General features: G+C 38.3%; 1 protein-coding gene across 4 annotated transcripts in view; it reads left to right on the top strand.

Annotated features, from left to right (window-relative positions):
• LOC122400368 (rho GTPase-activating protein 7) overlaps positions 1-26,619 on the top strand; it is a 476,120-nt gene that overhangs the window by 426,416 nt on the left and 23,085 nt on the right. For all 4 annotated transcript variants that reach the window (XM_043401799.1, XM_043401800.1, XM_043401798.1 and 1 more), the window contains one exon: positions 4,928-5,088. In XM_043401799.1, coding sequence (XP_043257734.1) covers positions 4,928-5,088 — 161 coding nt within the window. The remainder of the gene's footprint in view (positions 1-4,927; positions 5,089-26,619) is intronic.

Genomic DNA, 26,619 nt, shown 5'->3' with positions numbered 1-26,619 from the left:
TCCATCATGTTTCTATATTTTCCGTGACGTTAAAACAAAAAAAAATATTAAAATTTTCTTTGGAAATCTGTGAAAAATATAGTAGGTGAAAGAACATGAACTCAATATTAGTTTTAATTGCTCGTATTAGCTGGTTAGAAACACTATCGATTCAGTTCAATTTTTAGAGCTTCACTTGGGATATCTACTTAAGTGAGCTCTGGATTTTAAGTTCAAAAATATTGTCAATTGATGGCTTCTCTTTTAAGAATATCCCATATGTTACAGTGAACGTTAACGAGGGATCACTATATTGTCCTGCTAGAAAATGAACTTGTCTTTTATTAATAATATGGAATACAATAAATAGTTGTCTAAAAAACTATTAACAACCAGTAGCATTAAATCTACCATTTACAAAAGCTATTTTCAAAATTCTTTTGAACAATAGCCCAAATTGACTAATGAATAGCTACATGGCTACTTAGTATGTTGTAATGATGTTATTGGGCCCTCTTTATTCAAATATATATTGCATGTTTATTATAAATACCGATTAGAGAATTTGAACTACTATTTTCATCTTTTAAAATTAAAGTAGAGTAATTTTTAATTCCACAAAATCGTGACATTATTTCTGGATTAACTTAACGTTGAAGATAAAATATGATCGTACCAAAGAGGAAAGTTAAATTATGTTAGAATTGATTCATTTCAAAATGTTTTGTCCTGGAAAGGAATAGTGACGTTTGATTTGATAGGAGCTTGGATATGTTCATCGAAAGTGTACGCGGTGTACAGTTGTTTACGTCACGTCGCCAGCGTAATGTAAATAAGTCACGGAACGCGCCGTATCGTAATTTCGTGATCACTCGTAGGAGAGTCTGTATTACGAAAGTAATCACGATATTCGAAACGCCTGCCAACCATTGGCAGCGTCAGACTTTTATAGAGAAAGTACCGTTACACCTGTTGACGTCATACTTCTAATAAAACATAGTGACTAAGGTAGAGGTGGTGAGACGAGATAGCGAACTTCATTAAAATTCAAATAACGACGATATTATTCTGATTAGCATCTTTAACTTAATTAGCGCGGACCTGGATGTCAGTTTAATAACAGCTTATCGTCCGAACTTTCTTTCATTTTACACATCATTGCTCTCGAGTTAAGAATGTAATCCCGAGCAGCTTGTAAGATGTCTTTTAGGCGCTCGTTACACGGACGAGCGTGTAATCTACAAATTTTTTAATAGCGTGGGGTCGTGTTTAACGTCACTCTACAAAATGAAACGAAGAAAGGAAGACGCGCTTGAACACGTTTCACTTTGTAATGTGGTATTCGGAAATCGCACAAGAACCGTACAAGCAAACAAAGGTACCAAAATTTACCACAGTTTAATAAGATCGTTAAATATTTCACGTGTTTCAATCAACGAAGATTGCTAATTAATTCTGGCCACCGTCCTTCGTCTACGATTTCTCAGTGTACGGTACATTTTTCGGAGCAACAGGTCGATATCGGTATTTTGGTTTCGTAACGTTTGGGTTCTAACTGTAACCAGTTTCCTTCTTCTCTAATGCGATCTCCGCAGGATATTCATTTCCATCAAAATGTAATTTTCTCAAATCGTTGTACCAGCCCCGTAGTTTCAAATTCGTACGATGTCTATCGGGTCTTATGAAATCGAAAGAATGTCCTCGGGGACGTCGACAAATCGCCTCGATCAATTTAGGACTCGGAATTGAAACCATGAATCAAACGTCCAACAATTTCAATTATCCGGGCTGGAGAAATACCGAAACCACACGATAACCTATTTCGTGGCGCACCAGCTATAGTTTATGTCTTTTTTTCATTTACTATATCGTGGCATAAATTTCTACTTTTATTGTTCAAACGTGCTTTTGACTAACTTCAATAATCTACAAATAATTATTTCCCTTATTACAGCAAATATATTTAAGTTTATTTATTTAGATGTGAGCTTGTATATGTATATCATTACATATGATATCAGAATTAGAAATATTATGGTAAATTTAAATCTTTATGTAAATTCATATTTTTATTAATAGAATTAAAAAGAGTAGAGTAGAGGGTTGCATCAACCCTTAAATATAATAATTTATATCTTACTTTAAGTAATTTTTTTTTCTTATATTTCTGCATATTAAGTGCATTCTGTAATTTTCTAAAAATTTAAACTCCCCACATATGCATAATTTAATTTTTAATGAACTATTAAATTATAATATTTTTATCTTCTCCAGACTGACGAAGAAGCACAGTCGAAAGGAAAATATGTTTCTCAGAACTGACTTATTTTTGATTGTTCGATTAATAGGGATTTGGATGATCGAGGTTCTAGTGTAATTAGATCGTCGAATAAGCAAAGTGTCGAATAGGTAACGTTGAAGTTTTCGGCAATAAAATATCGCTGAGAAAACAAAACGAAGCGACTAAATTTGATTTATATAGACCGAGATCGTAGATCCGAGATCTGGTTTAGAAGATCTGGGTCGACGTTGCGCAAGTCGTGACGGAGGCCATCCGATGCTTCAACGCGGCGTCCGCGACCGTGTACTCGCGTTGCTCGCGATGGAACAAAAGAAGGCAAAGACGAATGGCCATTGGGGTCGCGGAGGAACGAAGAGTAATGTCACCTTTGGCGCGAAACCACGCGAGATTTCGAGTGAAAGCCGATAAGGATAACGTAACACGGCCACGGAGAAAACGTATCGAAATTTTTGGCCACCGGAGGGCCGCGAGAACGGCTTCAAAGAAAAAGTCGCACAGGCTCTCCTTTGTGTCCCTTTTTCTCTCCTCGAGACTCCTCGCTGGCGATCTTTCTACCTTGCGGACCCATATATCTTCCGTTTCTTCGAATTCTTACCTACGTCAGGTTCCACAATTGTCTCGTTTACACACTGCAATAACAGCTTATAGGCTCAAGATATTCTCGGAATCGCCACGGCGCAAAATGAAACACAAACTCGACTGGCGGCAATAATAATCGCGCGTCGGAGTCGTCAACCTGATTTTTGGGTCGAAGATTGATTCCCGAGATGTCAAAACGGTGGTTCGAAATAACGTTTCTGCTAAGAAAATGCGAGAAACTGGTATCCCGAACAATATTGTTTGTTTTTCGATATGTGCGCAAAAATGTATATATTTTGTGTATATGTTACACATCCATTTCGTGTAAACACACTGAAAATCGCTTTCGTGGAATGTGTTTTACGCACAGAAAGGTACAAAGGGGTCAAAACGGTGGAAGAAGACGAACATAGCACACTGTATGCAAAATATGTTTGTACAATGATTAAGCAGTTTATTAATATTTTGCAGTCCCACCTTTCTTCTGTAAAACTTATTTTGTTATTAACTTACAAAAATTTTTTATCACTTTTTGTACTAAATTGTAACATTCTTCGACGATTTTTAAACTCCTCGATATAAATAGGCTCCACTGATTTTCAATAATGTTCAAGTTAGGAGGAAAACTTTTATATTTTTTGGTGAAAAATAATTTTTTACGTATTTAGCAACGTGGATGGATGTGTTACATCAAAAAGTGAATCGAAATATAGAATAAAATTTGTCTATTCCAGGCTTTGTTTTCAAAGAAAACAACTTTGAAAATTTTTGGGGCACGCGATGAGTTATCTCGATACAACGGACTTTGTCGTAGCATTTTTATTCCTTGGATTTTGGAAAACAATGTAAAACAATATCGTTTGTATTGTACAGTTAAGGCAAATTATTATAACATTTGAACGATTAAAAATGTAAATTATCACACTGAAAAAGGTTTGTTAACACTTATTAGAAAGAGTACGATTAGTATAAATGGACATTTTGAGAAATATCTTACGTGATAACGTTATAACAAGTAAATTAATTAAAAAACCTGTTTTTTGTGTATATACAAAGAAATCTGGTAAATCAAGGCATCCTGGTGCGCCCCACCCGATAAATTTTCAAAGTCGTTTTTCTTCGAAACAAAGCCTCACATGACAAAATTTTATTCTACATTTTCGATTCATTTTTTCACATATAAAAGAAAAGTTGTATAAATAACAGATAAAACAAATGAGAAATTTTTTAAAGCGTGACCTGATATAATTTTTTACGATAAAACGACACGAATTTGAAACGTATTTGCGAACATTTAGTGGGATACCATATTACCCCGATGCCTCAAAGGGTAAATTTTATTGTACGTTGTCGTCGTTCGAAGATAATGTCCGTTCGGTCGTAGAACTTTGACTTGGAAGTCGTAAAGCGTGCGCGCAGCTCGATTTTCGGGAGATTATGAAACGAGGCGGAGGGACACTTGATTTTCGAGCGAGTAAATGCATTGACGCGCATGAACGGAGGTCTTGAATGGGCCTGGTCGGTGTCCACTTAGCCCTCGGGCATTAATCTCCTCGTAAACTCGATGGACCCATAAAATGCTCGGCCGCGGCAGCCATTGTCGAGCGGTGGCGTTGCACGTCTATTTTTCAGACGGTAGCCGTCGTTTAAATTTAATCCGAGATGGAGAACGATCGGAACGCACGCACGGTTTCGATTGATTTTGCTGGATCTTGTTTCATTCAGACTGCGTGTTTCCTAACACAGAATCGCTGTTGTTTCTGTGTTGTGTACGAGTATAGCGAATAACACGTTGATTGCCAGATCGAAACCATAAAATTTGTATACGAAACCAAAACTTTGATTTTAGACAATTGTAAACTACATAAATTAAATGCCTTAATACTTATTTTCGTGAACTCCTTAAAATTCATGAATCCTATTCAAAGTTATCTGTTTTAACATTTAAACTTGAGATTTCATTGTTTTGGTTTCGTAGTGAAAAGTTCTGTCGTAGTTAAAATGCAATAGTAGTAGTGGTTTTATTAAGTTTACCGCTTTTTAAGTTTAAGTTTCTCTTTGTTGCAGATTACCAGTTTCCGATAGATGTTTCTGGCGTAGCTAAGGACCACCCCTTCCTCGAGGCTGATTCTCTGCAGAGTCTATTTCGACGATTGCAGGCGCTCAATCGGTGCGCTAATATGAAAATCGACACGCATCACACCCACAGCACCAGTCATAGCAAAAGCGTGAGTAGACACTGTTTACTTTGTTCGAAAAGAAATTTGTTCTTTGACACTGTGACTGGGGAACAGATTACTGCTTTCTTGATGGATATACCATTATACTTTTGTGTGCTATTCAAAGGAGTGTTGGCACTGTAGTAGATAAAATTGCTTGGTTGCAGAGTCAAAGAATATAATTATCGTCAAAATTGATTCGTTTAATTGTAATTCTATGATTATTATCCGCGACTATTTTCAAGAAATGTAACGAAAATGTTACGTTAAGTAGGGATAAACAGTACAATGATTGGTCCTTTAAGAGTGTCGTATAAATCATGAAATATTAATTTTAATTCAGTGAATTTGAAAATAAAATCAACGTGAACAATTCTAAAAAGGTATAATAGACTAAAAATTAATAGAATTTGTACAAAAATGAACTTTTTTATTATTGTCTACATAAATTGGTCTGAGTTTCAATGAATTATTTTATTTATTTACAATCTTAATTGCTTGTGACAAATTTATAATTGCATCTAAAGCAAAAAGATACGAATTTGAATATGTCTATAGAAAATGTTATAAAATAATATTCTTTCGTTTTTAAAATATGATCAATCACTATACCGTTTATCCCTAAGTCTTTACTGAAACTTTGAATACGAGAAATTTGTACCACCTTGCATTTATATATTTCGTGTATCTAGTATCGCGATGAATAAAAATTGGAGTTTATTCGAGTTTGTTTATTTACCAACGTGCTCAGTATGTTACGTTTCGTTCTTCGTACAGACGTTTCTAAATTCCACGCGTTTTTCACGAGACGTACACGTTGTTGCTCGCTTCCGAGCAAGTCCTTTTTAAGCTATGCAAGGGACGTGGAAATCCGAAAGAGGGTCTCGAGGCGGAAATACTAGTCTAGATCTCAGGACTCAGGGTGACGTCGGGTATGGGTTTGCCGCGACGAGGGTTCTCCTTACCTAAACATTTCTTGGAATCCCACGGTTTTCAAGGATCACGTTCCGTCGAGAACTTCCGCGATTCACCGAGATTATCTGTTCTGTGCGTTTCAAGAAAAGACGATCGTTGGTATCTGAAAGGATTCGTCATCATGCGTTTTCGTTACAACGTCAGCAAACTGATCCCTCGATTTTCTAGACCCGCAAGAATCCCAAATATTCGGTTTCGACACCGAATATTCGCTCGGCGAAGAGTCACAAAATAAACAAAAATCGTACTTTTGGTTGAGGTTGTTATTTGTCGAGTTTTTTAAAAGCTCTGACAAATTTCTATCGAACTATAGAGTGTGTTAATGAATGAGAAATTTAATTATGGATATTTATTCACGATTTTAGCGATGATGTTTACGTTAATTTAATTTACAATAATTTAGAAACTAAGAATGCTGACTCCTCCCAATCTATTCTAAACATTAATTATTTTAGCTACTGGCTATGTCAAGAACAGATTTATCATTCTCTTAAATCAATGAAATATCGTTGACATTCCTAGCTAGTAATTAAGAAGAATACAATGTTTTTGACCGACACGATTGACAGAATTGTTTGCAATGGAATCTTAATAACCCCAATGTCCGCTTGGAATTTTTGACCAAATCAGATCATTATGTATGTATTTTGTGTTTGCAAGGGACCAACTTTAAAGATAACGAAGCTATCAAAATGTTTTCCAAAAATAGATTAAACGCCATAGCTGGAAAGAGCGGAATAATGATATATCTATACTATAATCTCACTTATACAGAATTATCCTTAAAACTTATAATTTCTTCATACAAAAAAAATCCCTAAGAAGTCTAAAAAATATAAAACTCTAGAATACCCCCTTAAGACTGAAATACATAGTTTTATTAAATAACACTGAAATATTTAAGACACAGAACTATCCAAATCCTTCAAAAATTAAACACATTCCCATAAAAATTTAATTTTCAATTAATTAAACGTTGAAAATTGTGTGTCTTTCGTACATTTCTGCATCGTCTAACGTCTTTGGACGGTGTCAAGTAAAATTCCAACAGCGTTTCGCCATACCTTTCTCCGTATTCTGTCAAACGTTGAAACTATTATGGTCTTCGTTATCTCGAATCTTTCTTGGGCGACTAATTGCAGGCTCGAGCTGTCGGAATTCAACGAGTTATGACGCGTTTCTAGCATGTATGGTCATTGTTATGCACGAGCTTCATCTACCTTGTGCTATTCTTACGATTTGTCTGGGGACGAATAAACGAATGGAATAACAACTAACGACTGTCACGTGACCGGGATAACACCGAAGTTAATTATCGTGGAGAGCGGTGCTAGGCGCGGTCGACCGCTATCCTGTGTTGTCCGCAGACGACTTTAAATAACAACGTGGAATTAACTTCACTTTCGTTGAATATTGCTCTACGAACCTCTGAAATTTATTTACTTTTGGTATTTAAACCTGGACCTATTTGAAAAAAATTTATCGATAAAACATTTTGTATTCGTTGAAATACGTTGGTATCTCTTTTGTTTCGTATTTCAGGATCAGTTTATCCGAAAATCGTGAAATTTTATATTACAGAATTTCTCACGGAGTTTGCTATCATTTACTATATAGTCAAATAATGCGATTGAGTAACTCGAGATATTCGAGTTTACAGGGTGAAAGTTTGTTCGTGATAAATGAAAACTATTTCCTTATTTGAGAAATGCTACACTTCATTTATCGAGAGTACGTTTGAAAATTTCTTCCTCTTCGATCGTTTTCGAGCTGTCGTGTCTAATAAAATTATTTGTTTTAACAAAAATGTGGAAAGAAATGTTTTTTATACTTGGCTCTGTTACATATTCGACTCAGAAACCAAATGGAGTATGAAGGTTCTTCTAAATACACGTATTCGGTGATTGCGTTTGGACCAAATGCATTGTAATTAAAATTAGATTTACTAGATTTTTATTCAAACCCGTTCTACTGTCAGTTACATAAAAATTCTATTTTTTCTTTTTAATTAGAACATACATTTATGTCTTTACATCAATCAAATTCAACCAAAACTGCTAACAAATAATATTCACCCGTTCTGAAACTTTAAGAATGGAATCTGACATTTGAAAATTAAGTGGCGTGCGCTCTATGAATTTTCAAAACCGATTGCCTCGTCAAGAAAGTCTTTGCGAAATGATACGGACTCGTCCAGTCGAAGGTTCTTCCGTCTTCGAGCATCCTCGAGGCGTCGCGAACGTCTAATAAAATTACATGATTTAATTTCGCGATTGCATCCAATTGACCGTGTTCATAAACTTTCATAAAAAAGCGCCCATCCGTCACAATGCGAGACGCAACCAGGAAGATTGGAGCGGAAGAATGGCGAGGAAATTGAATAATAGTACGCCCGTAATTTTTAACTTGGACCCTCGAACACCTTTTTATTCCCATTGTTTAACGCGCGTGTGTCGTTAAACTCGAATCGACGCGGAAGCGAGCCGCTTTCGATGTCACGAAACTCGTAAAGATCAATCTGTAAGAATCGTCTGTGGCTCATTATTCGACGGTGCTCGAGCAGGAAGCGTTCCAAAATTGCACAATGAGGATCCCTCGCGACGCGTTCGGATCGCAAATCACGGTTAAAAGCGTTTCGTAGCGAGCTTAAATCAATTACACGCTCTTCCCCGGGACCCCCGATACCGTCGATTAAGATCACGGGGGATCAATTCGTGAGATCTCGAACGAGAAATTACTCGGATCCATTCACGCGCCTCGCGCAACGATCGTACAAAAGAGAGGAACGCTGGCCCGATTGAATTCATTGCGATCGATCGTGATTGCCGTTTCTTTTTCTTTCTTTCTTTTTTTAGTTCTTATTCGCCCGAATGAGGACCGCGTACGTATCGATCCGCGCAATCTTGATCGCCGTGACGGTGCAAAGTAATAGATCGATCGGTTCATCCCTCGGTAAATTGTTTCGATCGTACGATCGTTTCTTCCACGCGTGACGACACGTTTTCTCGATTCAGGCGCGGCGAATAGAATGTGGAACAACGTCGTTTACATAATTTTTCATACGTCTCGAGCCAATAGTGTCGATTTTTATTTCCAACTACCTTCACCGATAGAAAATGCTTCTTTATTTTCGTATAAATACGTGTAAAATCGCAGTTGCTATTAACGTTTGCATCCTTCTTTTTCTATTGCAAAGACTGGTATTAGTAAATTCCTTTTTTTTACGTGAATAGTGTTAGATATACTGTTCAACGTTGAATCGAATTAATGATGTCTTTAAACGAATGACAAGAATTAATAGTAAGAAAGATTTTCTTGAAACTCTGTATTCTGTTATTTATATCATTATATGTAAACATCATAATTTATCTTCCAAGTTTCAGGGGTTAACAAACTCTCGATAGAATCGAATCGATGAATATTAATTTTTGTTCAGAACCATACGAGTCACATTTGTTTCCTGCATCGAAATCTATAAAGTCTCTGACCTCTATTTAAATTTACTTCGAAACCCAATGGCCTCCAACTCGAAGTTGAAAGGTACAACGCTGGTCACCGAGAAGGCACGTTTCCGGTTCTAGTTCTCTCCTTTTAAGGGTAAATGCTATAATATATTATACGCGTTGTCACAGTAGTTGTCCCAAGTTTGACGAGAAACAACGCGAAACGGGTAATAAAGTTTTCTTCCTCGTCGTTGGGCGCGAAGTCAGCTCGGTCCCGACGGATCGATAGATCATCGTGTTCGCGGAGATCGAGGACTTTCATGCCCATAAACGGTATACCAGCTTGCGTTTTACCTGCTATTAGCGCGCGCTCACACGTGCGTAGACACGCGCGCAGCTGCAACAAGTGTCGTGGCTCTCACCGGAAGCGAACGAACCGCGTTATGCGTGCCCGTGTATTTAATAAATAGAAAATGTCGCAGGCCTGTGCAAAGCGCGCGCGGCGGAGAGGAAAGGAAGCCGAAGAAAAAGAACCCGCGCGCGGGAACGTTTTTCGAGCGTGCGCAGCCCTCCCTAGATGGAGAGAAAGCACGTTCCCGCGTTTATGGTATTAACCGACAGTACAAAATGATACTATATCGCGGGTAGGGTTATTAGACGTTAAAAAGGTCTTTAAACGGGGCAATTAAAAAAAAAATTTTTTAGGGATAACTAATATCAGAAAATGCTAAAAAACGATGTAAATCCACCCAATTTTGGCAATAATTCAGTCGTCTATATGTCCAATTTAGTTTATTGATACAATTGCCACTTTTATTTAAACATTTTAAAGTATTCGACCTTTTTTAGAGCCATTCTCCATAAAAGCTTACTTTTCAAATGAACAACTAATCCCTCAAAGAAAATCTTTAATTTCTGTGCAATGTAATTCAAATTGAAATATTCAAATGTTTTTATGAATATTATGTGTCACTGATATTTCGTTACAGTATTTTCTCGAGTGACGTTGAAATATATTCTCACGATTATGGGAGTAATTGTTTACGAAAACAATAAAACTTTTTATGCGTATATTAAAATATTTTGTTCTCTGTAATTAAATTTTCAAGTACGGATGAAAAACGCTTTTAATGTTCGTTTCTGTTCTTTTTTTTCCACGATCTGTCGGTAACGTTCCAACGAAGTCGACGAAAATCACCCACGACTGTTGAACTCGTCGAGCAGAACCGTTGTGGCTGGTTCGTGAAAAAACGTTCGATTGCGAATTACTGGAGAACTCGACGTGTTCGGCTCGCATCGAACCGGAATAATTGCAGAAATTTTAATAGGCAACGGTTTTGCACCGACCCACTTTAAGAGCGCGGGCGAATTGAGAATACTTTAATAATCGGGGAAGCTGGCGAATATAAAATTAATTACGCGACGTGAATCGAGTTAATAAGGAAAAAATGGTGTCGATCGTGGGTTGATTTTAATTAAACGACATGTACAGAATATAACTAGCTAACGGAATAGTAATCGAGACAACAATAATAATAACAGTGACATTTTTATTACGCCATGTTTTTATTATACAATATATATAATAAAATATCGTCGTTTTCAAGATAATTGAATTTGCAAAGTCGAATGTAAAATTTGTCTCTGTTAATCGTGAATAAAATTTGCCCGACTCTGTGCTAAAATCCAAGTGATACTCTATCGCATACGCAATGAATTTTTAAAGCCACTTTTATGGAAAACAAATCCTCAAATGAAAAATTTTATTCTTTACCTAAAAGATATTGCAAACTGAAATTAAAAATAGATGAAAGTATATAATAAAAGTCGTAGTCGAGAGTAAAATTGTACCCATGCAATTTATTAATATCGAAGTGCTAATAATATCTAACGAAGATTTAAATTTAGAATTGTATGTTTGACACACTGTAACGCGTGAGACTATGATGAATACGTGACATATTAATGCTTTCGGAATAGAAATAGTATCCTAGATTTTCTATTTATTTTTGCATACAGAATCTATAAATCATGACGTTTCCCTGACTAACGACCTAAATAATGTTAGGTTTCACGATTTTGATTTAGGAATTGTGATGCAACAAGATGTGGTATATTGGAAACGATGATATCGATAAATTTATCTAGTGAGTTTATTCAGCTGTAGATAATCACGTATGTAGATTATGGTTTTTAAAGGTTAATACTACGTTCATTTAAACTTCATGATTATTGTAACACCATCTACCTCAAAATATTAAACAATTTTTTAATATAACGCCTAATAAAAATGCTCAAAATTCTTTATCGGTTGAATGTCTCATTTAATAATGGTACAAACATCAATATTACTGATGAGATAAAGAAAATTCCTAATGTCCAAGACAAAAACCTTAATGATAGCGAGTAACAAAAATTAAAAAACAAGGGTAGGAAAATTAAAAAAAATTTGAAAGCTAAAGAAATGATCTAAGAAAATCATGTCAATCGTTAGACGATTCAAGCAATTTATCGTAAAACATCTTGGATTATATTTTGAATCGTGCAAAAACAAACAATAATTGTAGATGTCTCTCTATAAGGAAAATATTAAGGTGACTGAAAAAATAGAGTCAATTTAGCTAATTATTTGAATGAAACGAACCTCGACACTCCTCGTATTTTAAACAATTCGACAGAGAAATGTCTAGTTTAAGAAGTTAAGACACAGATAACAAGTAATCCTGTACTTTGCTTACTTGTAAATTCGTGAATCACTATGTGCTAATACTGTTTTATGAAACATTTGATACCAAGAGCTCACGGTTATTGCCATGTGCATTTTATTTCGCGTTTTATCGCCGCGTCGATCGCATTTTAGAACAAGGTCTATTGATCCTCGCGCGACCCTGACGATTGGCCACAATCGGCGCCGCTTTTCGCGATTATCCGCGAGAATTCGTTCCTGGTCGTAATTTTCATCGGAAAATAAACTCCGGGCTGGCTAAACGCGCTCATCAAAAGTATCCGCAAACAGACATCGGATATAGAATGGATAAAAATGGGTTTCGCCCACGTATTTCGGTACGTTCGAATTAATCTCGTCGGCAGAGACATTAATTACAAGGCGATGCCCAAGGACGGGCGAAAACCAAATTTCGCGATGAATCGCATCGCCGCGGAGTAATAACGATGAGTAACGTTTCGCTCCATTACGTCAACGATTTATCAAAACGTATCGCACACCTTTTCAGCCACCGTTTCGCTCCGCGCGTTTACTGCCACACCTGTTTTCTCTGTTTAGAAATTCTCTCACATTTTACTGCGAACAACAGAAACATGCAACAGTTCTTTGGTGATTTTTCATAGTTTCACTAACGACGCTAATGTAATTAAAAGTTTGCAAACGTTACGGTTCGTTTATTCTGAGCGTTCGAAGGATACGTTGCAAGGTTGAAGCGCCAGTCATTAGTGACCAATATGGCGATCAACCAATCGCTCAGCAACTTCTGAAACGTTAATTGTACTGGAAAAGAGTGATTTTAAATTCTGAGTTTTAAGCCTTCCACCATTATTATTGATTAAAATGTTGCCATAAAAGAATGTAATTTATCGATGTAAGAAAATTTTGTATCATATAACGTAGACATTACTGTAAATTATGTTGCAGAATAACCTCCATTGAAGGTTGAAACTACGTTAAAATAAAAAAATAATTATAATGATTCGTGATCAATACTGTCATAAGACACGTCAACTTCATTCTACGGAGGTAATTTGTAATAACAAAATCGATCGAGAAAAGGGCACACTGTTCCTTAGATTTGGATGACATTTGGAAGTACAGTGTTCCATGAATTTTCAAAACCAATCGTCTCAAAAAGAGAGAATTCTAATCAGAACTTTTATTAAACGTTGTTGATTTAATTTTCAAAGGGGAAATTATTGAACTGAATTAAAATACAAAAATATTTTCCAAGCTTTTCAACACATCGAAGATGGCCCAATAAAACCCAAGCGTCCTGGTTCACTTGTATCGACGCTATCATGAATATTAATTCGTCTTTCTCTTTCTTCTCACCACCAACGATCCAGGCGATTCTGAGAAATCATCGAAAACCCTGATCATTAACTTTCTCTGATATGAAGATCTTCCGATCGTGTCTACTATTAGGGTGACCCAGAAAATATTGCGCAATTTAAATTACTTTGCTTCCTGTTATTTTTCAACCATCGAACCGAAGTAGATATACTAATATAGAATTGGAAAATGCTTTTTATTTCGATTAAGAAAATATGTCTTACGTCCATTTACAGTTTTGTTATTCGCTTCATTTATTTTCCGAATTAGTTGCAAGAAAATCGAGATCTTGATGTTTTTGTTCCATTATTGGAAACTAAACTGTAATTCTATATAATTTATCCAATGATAGCTTAGACTTTGCAGAACGATAGTAGAAGGATTATTATACATGAATTACTTTTTACTACAATCTAATAATTTAACCCTGGAACTGAGATTTTTTGTTAACCTAGCAAAGTTTTCTTTATAAATAAATGAATATGTCAGTATTATATTTTCTTACAAAGTGATGGCTATCTCATAAAATAAACAATTATATATACATATTATTATTGTTTATTTTATGAGATTGTCATGACTTTGTAAGAAAACATAATGTTGATTTATTTATTTATATTTATTTCTAAAGAAAAAAGAATATATTTTAAACAAACATGTTTAAATCAATGTGTAGAAATGAGAATTCTTTTTGGCATTAAACAACATACTTGAAAGTATTTGAGTAAATTTTTACAGAATTTTTCATGCACCCAAAATATCTACAAACTGCGTCAAACCTGGGAGATCCATGACGTGTGTTCTGAGAAAAGATTTAAAAAAATTCTAATAATTTCGAGTATCTCGACTTTGTATTGGGCTTGAGGAAGTCTCCAACGTGAAAGCCACCCGCATTGAGGCGTGCACGCGTGAAACGTAACAATCCTTCATTGAATCACAGTCTTTGCATAAGCAAAAGTCGAACCAGGGCCTCCGGCATTGACGATTTCCATGAAATGTTCCGCGAAACAAGCATACCTTACGAAACGGCTGATTAGTCGATACCGACCAATCGTGACACGTAACATTGTCCAAGTTTGAATCGGAGGAACGTGTGTCGAGCCATGAACCGTTCGAAGAGACCTTGCGTCGCCCCGTAGTCGAAAGTAACGTCTACCATGGACGGAAACGCGTGACTTGAGGAAGAAATTGGATGAAAACGTGCTCGTTGGTGAATTAAAATTGAAATTTTAATATCTCAACTGGGAGTGGAGATACCTAGTTCATTAGATTCTAGGCGAACATGAATTTATCAAAAACAAGTTTCACTTTCGAGGATTATAAGAAGGTTCTGAATACCTTGAATCGCTTTAATAATTACGTATCGTTGGTATTCAGCTGGAAAGTTCGAATAGTATCGATAAAATAAAAATATAAATACGGTTGGAACGTTGCAATCCATTGTTTGTGCGAAAGCTACGAAGAATGCAGTGTGCAATAACTAAAACAACAGATTTCGTCTATAGACCTCGAAATTGCAAGAAGAAGAAGAGCTCCAAAGATTTCATTGATGTTATAATACAGACAAAATTAGCCGTACAATAGAGTCCCAAACAATGGAGAATTATCCCTCTTTTTGAACCGTTGGAACGGCTGAAGCAAAGACAAACTCGAAGCTTTGCATTAAAGACTATATGAAGTCTAACGTTTCGCTTTGTCCTCCCCTAATCCTAATTAACATTTTATAACAGTCGCTCTCAGCGAGGCATTTTAATGTTTCTAACTTCTTTTTGTTCAAGTTTTCAACTCGTTCAATTACGAATTAGAACAGTAGAATCAGAGAGAATTTATTTTAATTTTTCTCATTCGTTTTGCTAGACCTTCCGTAGACTTTCTAAAAGATTATCTAATTAATCGATTCGGAAATAAACCTACGAAACGAACTGACACACATTAATCAAGCATTTCGAAATTTAGGTGTATTTGTTACAACTTTCTCATCGTGTCGATCAGACGACTACTGTCCCTCGAACCTTACAGACACACGTTACGTGAACATTTTCCCTCCACGACGAGCACCAAAAGTAGCCATTTTCGAACACTGTCCTTTGCGACCAACAAGGAAGAATCGGGAGAAAGCTGCTCGCTCGGATCCGTTCTAAGGATTGTCTGAATCAAGTGTGAATCATGAAACATATCCGAGCGACGCGAATCACGGTAACATCAAACGCTATTTATCCGCGAGCATGAAAGGGATTTAATTCCGTGGAATCGGTCGGATAAATCAGCGCGATTCTCTGCCACGCGAGTCCCGTCGCGTCGACGCGGAGGAACCGTAAAAATTATTCCCTTTCATGTTTCCTCGGTCGATCGTCGTTGACTTTCCGGTAACTGCTCGTCTGAGTCAACTTCGTGTACCACTTGTTTAACGGGTTACATCAGGTTGGAAATGAAAAATATTTACTTAAGAATTAAATGCAATGGAATCGTACGGTCGAAAAGTCTGCGCTTACGTTGCACGAATATACACGTTGTGCATTTAGTACGAAACAATTTTTGTTTTACGTTCGTTCGTGAACTATCTTTTGTTCTTGGCGCTTCTGGTTTGGATGTTTAAAAACAAAATTCCATGACGAATTTTAATTTATAAAACTCCGATCTCTGAATTAAAATTTGTTCGAATGAAATTTAAAAAAAAAATTGCAAAACACTAGAATAGTAATATTTATGTCACAAATAAGATAATAAATATCAATAAAATAATTATAATTTGTGGACGTATCGTAACTTTTTAATTCGATTACATTTATCGAATTTCAAATAAAGAATTTTTTTTGAAGAAAAACAGATATAAGGCCGTGAAGATTAAACGCACGTGTCGACCGACTGGTTACTTTTAAGATTTCAGTGTATCGATTTATGGAGAAAAAAAGAATCTCTTTTCACCTTTTCGAAGCTTCCAACCTGGCGTAACCCCTTAAGTGCTCGGTGCACGTGAGCAGGTAGATAGAAGCCATTCAATACTTTCGCTGTCAGAAAGTACACCTTTCTTCTTTCACAAGAACGCCTCGACCCTGTAATTGTTCGCCGCGATCCTTTCTTTCTGCGCCGCGATTCGATGCGTGTCGGTTCGATCGAATCGACGGCAACTGTAATTTCTGGCGATCGAGCCGAGAAATTAGGGCTCGATTTACGGCCGCGATGTCGGCTCGACGCGTTTCGTGTCCTACTTCGAACTCTGCCTGGAAAGTGATTCGACTGCCAGACTTCTGGAAACGCGCAGGCGAACCTTTAACCCTGTGCTCGTTCGTACCGAATTCAGAATTCGCTGAATTACCAGAATTTGTAGCTGTGAATTTTCTCACAAATTTCAGAACTCGAAGAAAATTTCCACGTGTTTGCAAGTACAATATACAAAGTATAAATAATTAACTACGAGAAGAATAAAGAAAAAAACAGAAATAAAAAAGTTATGCTAAATTGTAAACAACTACTTTGTAACACAATGTAGGTGGGAACCACACATTCATAGATAAATCAAACTTTAAAGAATAATAGTGCTGCGAGCAATGTATTATAGAAACATGTTTTATTACCAATTTGGGGAGAAAACTATGGTTGTAATATGTACTCAAGAATAGTTCCATGACGGTAGCTTTGTTTAGATAAGACATTTTGTGTATACTCGACGGTTCTATATTTCCCTCGAAAAGAAAACCTAATTTCGTTTTCTGAGATGCCCGTGGTAATAAATTTTCTCAACCTTCGCGAATACAAAATTACGAAACCAGTTCCGTAATCGCCCGCAGAGGGAATTCCTTTGACATAAACGCACTCTATTCAATTAACGAAATCGCACGATACGCAACGCGATTACGAAACACACAATATGTAATACTTCCGGGGGAGATTTACGGCTCTCCGGATCCGTCATCGAACAAGTGCGTGGTTCATCGGGCCCGGGATTCACGGTGAATTACAACACGTCGTTCCTCTACCCCGTAGCTCGTGCTGGCGAGAAAACACGACGCGCAAGTATCAAACGGACGCGCGTATATAACGACCGAGCGAGTCGAGTAATTATTTGCCCGCGGTAGCCAGCTTTGCGCCAGCTTTTACCCCGAGACGAGTGCGGGGCTTGTATGATCGCGCGATTTCGCACACTCGCGAACCGAGCAAGGAAGAAACCAAGTGAAAACAAGAGAGGGAGAGAGAAAGAGAGACGGAGGCCAAGTGAAGAATTTCGCAGGCACAGCTCATTAATTGGCAAACAGTTAATTACCGAGTAGCAGAGCCGAGTGGCTCATTATAAAAGGCGTTCTATCCGAGCCGTTGCGTCTCTCTCGTTTCCCCGACGTTTCTCTTTCGTCCGGTTTATTGCACGCTCTCACATTCAACCAGCGTTTATACGGGGGTTAGGAGGGGGCGTAATTACACGTGTGCACCCGCGACGCATCCAACGACGATGGAAGTCGCGTTCGATTCGTTGTCGTCGTCGATGCGTAAAAGCTGGAAACTGGTTCGGTACACGCGAGTCTCTCTGCTCGAAAGTCCGTGGCTGGCAGACTGCGCGGCACGGCCGCCGGTTGCACCTGTACCTGGCCGCGTTCGATTGCGCAAATGCACGCCTTCTGCATACTAGAGTACGATCAAACACCGTGCTCGGCCAGCGCGTTTCGTTCCGAGACCCGATTTCCAACCGATGAACTCGCCAGATTTTTGGTTCACGGCGATCTAAAGTAATTCGTTGCAATTTAGAGTGGATACACAGAAGGGTGGAACGAAATATGGGGGCAGATTCTTTTTCTTAATTCAGCATTTTTAATAAAAGTTGCCTTTTGTGGTGATATTTAAGCTCTCACGATCTGAACTTGATCGACAAATTTTTTGTAATTTTAGAACTGATTGAAACATGAAATATTTTTTATATATTCATAGTGGAACGAAATATAGGAGCAGATTGTTTTTTATAATTGAGGATTTTTAATGAAAGTTGCCTTTTATGATGGTATTCAAACTGTAACAATCTGAACTTGATCTACAAATTTTTGAAGGTGCCCCAAGTCACTCATTATTTTTTGAAATTTCAGAACTGATTGAAGCATGAAATATTTTTTATATATTTATAGTGTTTAAATTTTGTTTATTAGTAGAAAACAGTTACGCAATTTTGATTTTTTCGTTCCACTCTAATTCAATAAATTCAATGAAACTCGTTTCTCTTCTGCAATAAATTATAAATGTTTGTGCAAACTAGAGGAGATACGGTATGGAAATGTTGTAGGTGTTTTCTAAAAAATTAGAAATGAAAGAGTGTCGGTAAAATTGTAACCAACGGCTGCGTTACTATGCTTTGTTTGTTTTAACTGTTCCGGAAATAGTTCGTAACAAGCAGTGGACCGAATAAGCCGGCACGAATCTAAAATATAAACTGACCTTCGACTAGAAGGTTTTCTGTATATCCATAATGATAAATTATCGATGAATATTTATCAGGGCAACTAAAGGTGTCCAGTTTGTAGTCATTTTAAACTTCCCATGGAGATTAAGTACCGACGCTTCAACGACGACGTGGATTAATGGAAACTCGTAAACCTCTTGCATATAAATATCGAAAATGGTACTTCCGTTTCAAAATAAAGCAGACGAAGTACCACATCAAGCTAATCGCCTACTATCGACTTTCGGTCGCATGATAGTTTAGCAGCCGCGGTAAAAAGCATGCACAACTGTTTCTCGATTCGATAAAACAAAGTTACAACCGTCGCCTTTTAACAAAGATATTGTTAACATTCTAGAACAGAGTAGAAATTGATTAATAATATCATTAACTAACGTTGAAAGGATTTATTTAAACTTTTCGTCTACTTATTTAAGTACCTGAATTCGATTAAAATAAGACATTATCCATAGAAATTCTTAGTTTTATAATATGATAGGGAATGACTCATACGCCTTTAGTGATAAATGAAACTTTCATTTCAACAATTTGTCATTATATATTCCTTTTTGCTTTCCACTTTCTCGGCACGTTAATGCACAAATGAGATTCCCACTGTATTATCTTCTGTGACCCCGTGTGATTCTGAGGCCACATATCCATATTCCTACATTTTCTAAAACTGATTTCATCTGTTTACCACTGTGAGCCATTGTGGCTCTCGGACGTCATATTCTCTATTCTCTCGTCGTTAAATGACTAGTTTCAACACTTTTTCTAGCTTGCAAGTATGATCTAAATTCTCCTCATCATAGAGATGAATTAAATTATAATGCTCTGTAATATATTATATATATATTATATTACAGAGCATAAACACTGGCTCATTAAGGGAACCTCCTAATAATCCACATAAAAAAAATTGATTTCTTTGGCATCTTTTTAAAGTTTAAAACCTTGAAAGAAATGTCTGCAAAGAAATTAAGCCAATAATAATACCAGAAATTTTGAACACTGACAACGATGATCGCTAGGTGTTTTTAGACCCATATCTTACACTTGTTAGAAGATACGATGATCCTAATTTTATCCTAAACATTTTTGAATTTTATTAAAAGACAGTTTTATCACACCCTTGCTTTTAACGTACGAATAAAATATAACCAGTCACAGAGTAACGAATACCAGAAATGTTAACGTTTTAGAAAATGGGGGAACAGAACGAGTGAAAGATAAGTGTGTTATCTGGGCACAAAGGGACCCACCAGCCGTTGTGCGAGCGTTAACCGAGAAATCGACGCAGCCCTGCGGTAATTCGTTGCAAAATAATGCGGTTTTTGCCTCCGCTAGCGAATTTATTCCGGCGATCGACGTTCACGCGTCGCGGTACCGCGTTCCCGCCGTACTTGGAGAAAAAGTGCTCCGGCGAACGGATACTGGTATCGCCGGGCAGAAAACGCTGGAAACGGGCCACGGGGCAGCCGCAGTTCGTTCGCGCGAATTTATGGCAACCAGTTTATCCGATTGACGAAGGAATGTCGGTTGCCGTCGCGCCTGTCAACCTGCCGGGGCACCGAGAACCGCCTCGTTTCTCCGCCTCCTCGGTTTCGTCCTCGACGATCGGCGGCGCGTTTGCTGCATCGACGCGGAATTATAGATCGCGGCCTACTCGCGATTAATTCTCGACATCCGGCTAAAGTGGAGTCGATCCTCCGCGACAATAGAATTCGCTGGACGACGATAGCCTGAATGCGCCTATTACTGCCGGTGCACGCCATTTTTTCGCCTTCTTAAATAAATCTTTTATCTCGAAACATCGTTTACAATTCAATAAGAATGGATTCGTAACCCTTTGATGCGGATGTTTATGCATTTGTGGGACAAAGAATATTTTTCTTATTAATAAAGACTCTTGGTGTGTAGAGGGTTCATTGAAAAGACAACAATATTCTTCGATCGCTCCCATATTTTTTGTATCGTAAAATTCGAAAGAACAGTCTACACAAAAGGTGTAAAATAGACCATTTTCCTTAAGTCTCGATTGCCAAAGAAGTTCTTTTATTATTTAACCTTTACGTCAGTAATCGAGTATCATATTTCCATAAAGTTCTTTCTCTTGTTCACTGATAAAATTCCATTATAATTCCACAAACTTATGGCTGCAATCTTTCTTGGAAGTGGTTCGCCTATTCGTTACAATTCCATTTTTAAAAGAGACCCGTGATATAATGCATTATTGTTCATCTCCCCTTGCAATGGATCGCACCACTGCATCTACATATCTCTCACAAAGCTTTAAAAATGATTGCACATAGTCCACGCGACGCTGACGTAGCTTTATGGCCGACAGAAGCTTTAAAACCCCATATCTCTCACTGATCTCATCCCCAAATGGTTCCGAAGAATGTTTTATCTGAAATCTTGAGCATTTCTGCTAGTTTCTTTACTATTGTAAATTTTGGTAGCATAATTTTTTCGAAAAGATAAACCAAGTTTTCAAGGTTCCAACGTAATAGATTGTATTTGATATCTGATACAAATGGATGTTGCAATTTTCAATGAGTAGGGTGAAATTATCTGAGTTTATTTGTACTTCTAGGCTTTTATGCTTCCAATGTAAGAAATTGTTCTTCAATTGCCAGATTAACAAGTCGCTGTTGCGTTGTTTTAATTTTGTTCGAACTCAGACTGTGTTAAACTGGCAATTTGACGTCATCACTGGTGAATACTATGACCTAGAATTTTTGGCACGAATCACGTTACGTTAGTCGTAAAATATTTACAAGCTGTGACCATTTGAAAAAGAATGTCGACATTCCATCGACAGTTTAGCTAGGTATTTGAGGGCAAATGTACTGATCAGTATCAGTAGTAATTTCTATCAGTCAACACCTGTTACTTCTCAAACTCAACATTCAGGCGAACTCGGAACCTTGAAATGGTTTTACTCAAGTCGTAGTAACTGAGATTTTGAGCAGATAACGCAAGATGCGATCACTGCCTAAAACCAATTCTAGTATTCCAAAAGAATTCACACAGGGTAGAAACACTTTCCCCCCTCCTGTGTAGCTATTATGAATCCTAACTTCAGATTCGTTCTTCGAACTAAAAATGTAGAATTAAACCAAATTATAGAGATAAAATAAAGAAAGTAACGCTTCAATTAATATTTATTAATATTAAGTTTCTGCATATATAAACTTTGAACCGTTAAGTCTTAACTGTCAACCAACGACTGGGGAATAATCTCGGTTTTTGCACTTCGTTCTGCGCTTGACAGGCCAATTTGCAGTTGCGAAAGTCCGAAGAACGATGCAAAAAAGGAAGCAGGAATTCAGTGTCGGGTAGATACTCGAGTGAAGTTGAAAAACATAATGAAAGGAGTGTAGGATGGAGACGCGTATCAAAGTTAGGTTCGTTTAACAGACGGCGGTAGCAGAAGAAGTTAATAAATTGCTGACCATTAGAAGGAAGCTTGCCAAAGGCGACTGTATAATCATCGATAAATCATGACTAAGTATCAACCGAGTCACAAAATTAGCATTCCCAACGCGACGAAATAACTCTTTCTCTTAATCATAGGATTCGTTTCTTCCCTACGGTGCAGATTTTTAATCAGGTTCTCGAAAACACTCGGGACGAGCCAGAAGGCTTCTTGTTTCATCCGTTAACCGATTATCGGTTGTTCTTCGTAATTATTTACTTTCCTCCTCTAATTATCGCAATCGAGCGTACTCTTATCGCGTTTAACTTTCGTAGCCTCGTTCGAAACGACACGGAACGATTATATCGCACGGAGGACGCGAACCTACACCCAATCGATCGAGAATTTTACGAAAGCGTGCCATTTCCTGTGAACGACGTTTCTCCGTGGAAAGCGCGCGATTTTCGACCTCGTGGAACGAATTCTGGACGCGTCATGTGCCAGAGGTTCAGCTGGAAATGGTCATTAACGTGGTATGAACGTCTTCTAACCACGCGCGTGTGTACACGCATTTCTATGCCGTACCGTTATAACGATCTGCACGACGTAGGTCGTTGGATCTAGTTTTTAGTAGTCAGCCGCGTTCGCACCTGTGCTCGCGATCACGCGACTTCACGCCTGGAGCGCGCGAACGCTCCAGGAAATTTAAACGCCTCGGTGTTATCGCGCCTTGCATAATTTGTTCGTTTACGGTTACCAGGTTTTCGCGAAACCGATGCTACCGGCGTTGATTTTCCAAACAACGCGAGTTAGATCGCCAGCTATAGAAAGTTTCTCGCCTACTTTGACGTTGTTTCCTGTTTGGCTTTAGTTACGCATCTGGACGGTGATTAACACGCTTCCACTGGACGACGAGTGTCGCTGAAATTCTTTCGTCGGACTGTCGAACAGGAAGTTCGGACATTCGTGACTCAACCTCTTGATGGATGGAAGATATCATAATATTCCTTCTTCTCGAGGAAAAATGTTGAAATCTCTGTTGCATTGTTTTTATTCGTTATTTATCAAGAACACGTGTTTCTTTAAATCTGTTTTTATCTTGCAATTTGCTTCTTGCAAGTGGAACGAGACTGACGCATTAAAAATGTTCTTCTGCCAATAGTCCTTTCTATAATTGTATCGTTGGTATTTAAACTTGAGGAACAATTTCTGTTTCATGTTTCTTCCCGGGAACGTTTCACCGACGAAATGCGAAACCTTTAATAACATTCCTTACGGTTTACCTTCGAAGGAGTTTCTCAGCAACTCATAATAAATCATGCACGCCTCTAAGAGCGAACAGACTTTGCGTTGCAAAAACTGGTGGGGTTAACTGTACCGTAGTCGGCTCCATTAGGCGTCTAATGATCGCTCTGATTTGAACGTGCACCTTGTGGTTATGATCTGTTTGCATCTGACATCGTGTCACCGACAATTGGTCACTAACCATAGATATGTAATTGGTGACTCGATCAATTGAGAGATCAATAAATAGATAATGACCACAACGCGTGCAGCCGGTGTGTTGGCTTAACCCCATTGAAGGTAACCGAACGCTGACGAAACGTTGGAACACGCTTTCGAAAGGATACAGCTTATGTTCGGTAGCTCTAAATACTCGTAATTGCAAATATTCTGCTTTTGCAGTCAATCGATAACAATAAGTTTGCAGATCTTATACTTTAAATAAACTTAGAAAAAAATGGAGGTGAGGGGCATACTTTTTTCCAAGAACGAGAATATTTTTATTAAGGAATAAGGAGCTCTTGGGGCAGTTGGGAGAAATAGAAACGTTCAACTTACGAATCACGTGTTCGTTTTAAAAATCATTACTGTACTCGGTTATGGACGCATAGAGGTTAAGCAACTCATCCAGGAACGAGCCCCGGTCATACTTTTGACAGCAATTCTTGACAGCAAATCTCTTTAGAGTTTCACGGTAGATCAGCTCTTAATCCAGACTGACGGTTAGCAACCGAACAGTACCGTCCAGAATGCATGAGAATCGTCGCGATCGTGTCGGTGTCGCGGATCTACGGGATCGCGAAATCGCCGGTGGCGGATCGGTCGTGAGTATCGGAGCGCCGCGTGTACGCAAGTTAGGCGAGTTCTCGCGGCCACTTACCGCCGCGGCCGTCATATCTAGCTGCTTTATTTAGCCACGGTTCAGTTATCAGGGACGACGCTCGGTACGCAGTCGGCCCGACGTCGAAGCTTGGCGTGCGAGCGTGCAAGAGAAGTAATATCGTTAGCGTGCTCGCGGGCGAGCCGGCGTATTACCATAAATTTCCATCGGACCGTTCAGAAGCCAATTAGCGTAAGTCACACCGAGATGAAGACCGCGATACGCGGGTTTTACTTAAATCAACCCGACTGCGGAGAACCGTTTGCTCGCCCACCGTTTTAATGCCGTGCAATCGGTGCTCCCGGCTGAAAGAATGCCGCTGGCACACTCAGATAAGCCGACGCGATATTTTAACGAAATTAAGTTAAACCTGTTATATCGCTCAACCGTTTGACACGTACACGCACGACTCGATATTTCTCCGCGGCGCTGCCGACTCGCGATCGCGCCGATTTCCTGTCTCATCCGCCACCTCCTCGAACTTATCCTTCTTCCTTCTACGTGATTCCGCCTTCTTCTCCTTCATGTTTCTCGTTTTCTTTCGTTTGCACTTGTTTATCGAACACCGTATAAGTATTATGTAAATTCGCCCTAATAAACAAGGGAATAGGATTGCAATTAGTTTTCGAGTATAACGGACCGTGTTTGGACGTTTCCAGACTCAACTTCGTTTACCAAGAATCTCTTCGAGCCCAATCGGTAATTCTTGAAAATATGCTATTTGTTCCGAGCAAAATATTTCCAAAAAATTACTTATTGTCACCAGGATAAAAAGACAAACAATATCGCCGTTTATACATTTATGATCCTTAGAACGAACTCGAGATTCGTAAATTGAACATTTCTATTCCAACTGAGGGGATCCCCCTTGAAGCTAGCGAAGAGTTAGAGACGATATTTAAAAAACGATACGAGCTGAACGAAAGATGAGCATGCCAACTCCGGTACAACGTTCATTTTAAGAATCATTACTGTAATATCGACACTCTTTGATAATTTAATATACTATAAGGAAATAAACACGACTATTATTAATATGCAAGTTTTGAAGCTGTTATCGTGAGTGTTTAAGAGAAGAACTGACAAAAAGACGCCTCCTTTAATATTCTAAGCTAGAAGACCCCTTCGATCAGGTGATATAAGTCGTACTCGTATATTTCAACCTTGTATCTTACAACATTCCCACGACGCGACGTGTCGATTAAATATTGCCGATTTCCTAAACTCTGCGGGTACGTGTTGCGTAAAATCGTATCTGTTTTGAACGAGTACCAAAAAATGGCCTACTGCGAACATCGTGCTCGCATACCTCGGCTCTACGTTCCGTTCGAGCACACCGAAAACGTAATAAACGACTGTGGCAGCTGTAACCGCTAGGAAACGGGTAACCTCGATTAAACGAAAATCGTTGCGGAACGCGAGTTACTTAATCGCACGGCGGTTGCAGCAGCCCGTTCCGCCGCCGGCTCGATAAAATAATCCTTCCCGATGAAACGAGCCTCGACACCCCCCCTCTCCCTCTCTCTCTCTTTCTTTCTCTCTGAACTGTTATCGTAACACAGCGCGCAACACAAGGATTGCGATAGCGAGAAAGATACCGCATTAAAGTAGCACCTGCGGGAAAGCGCGGCGACCAAGACCGATAAACGAGAGGTCACCCGTGGCGCGCGATAAAACCTCGATCGATTACGTCCCGCTGAAACGCCAATAAGTCGACGACTTTATTCGGACGCTTGTTATCGGGGCCAACGCGAGTTCCTCGAGCGAGCTCATATTTAATCGGCTTTGCGGCGCGGGTGAGTGCAAGAAGAAGAATATGGCTTTCCAGGCCCGGTTCAACGTCGTTCCTCGGTATCGTCGACCGTTTACGCTCGTTTAAACATCGAACGCGTTTCCTCCTGCATCGTAATCATTTTACCAACGATCGTATTAAATGTGTAAATAATAAAATGTAGTATATAAGGTACTTCAGCGTTAAATGGCCAAACTTGAAGTGTGAATTTAGGACTTGGAAGCAAACAAAATACTGTCTTCTAAAAGTATACTTGCTGCATT

Source organism: Colletes gigas, unplaced genomic scaffold (assembly GCF_013123115.1).
Source record: "Colletes gigas isolate AHSC1104 unplaced genomic scaffold, ASM1312311v1 Colletes_gigas_Sc00017, whole genome shotgun sequence".
NCBI lineage: Eukaryota > Metazoa > Arthropoda > Insecta > Hymenoptera > Colletidae > Colletes > Colletes gigas.
This window is presented reverse-complemented; position numbering and strand designations above follow the sequence as displayed.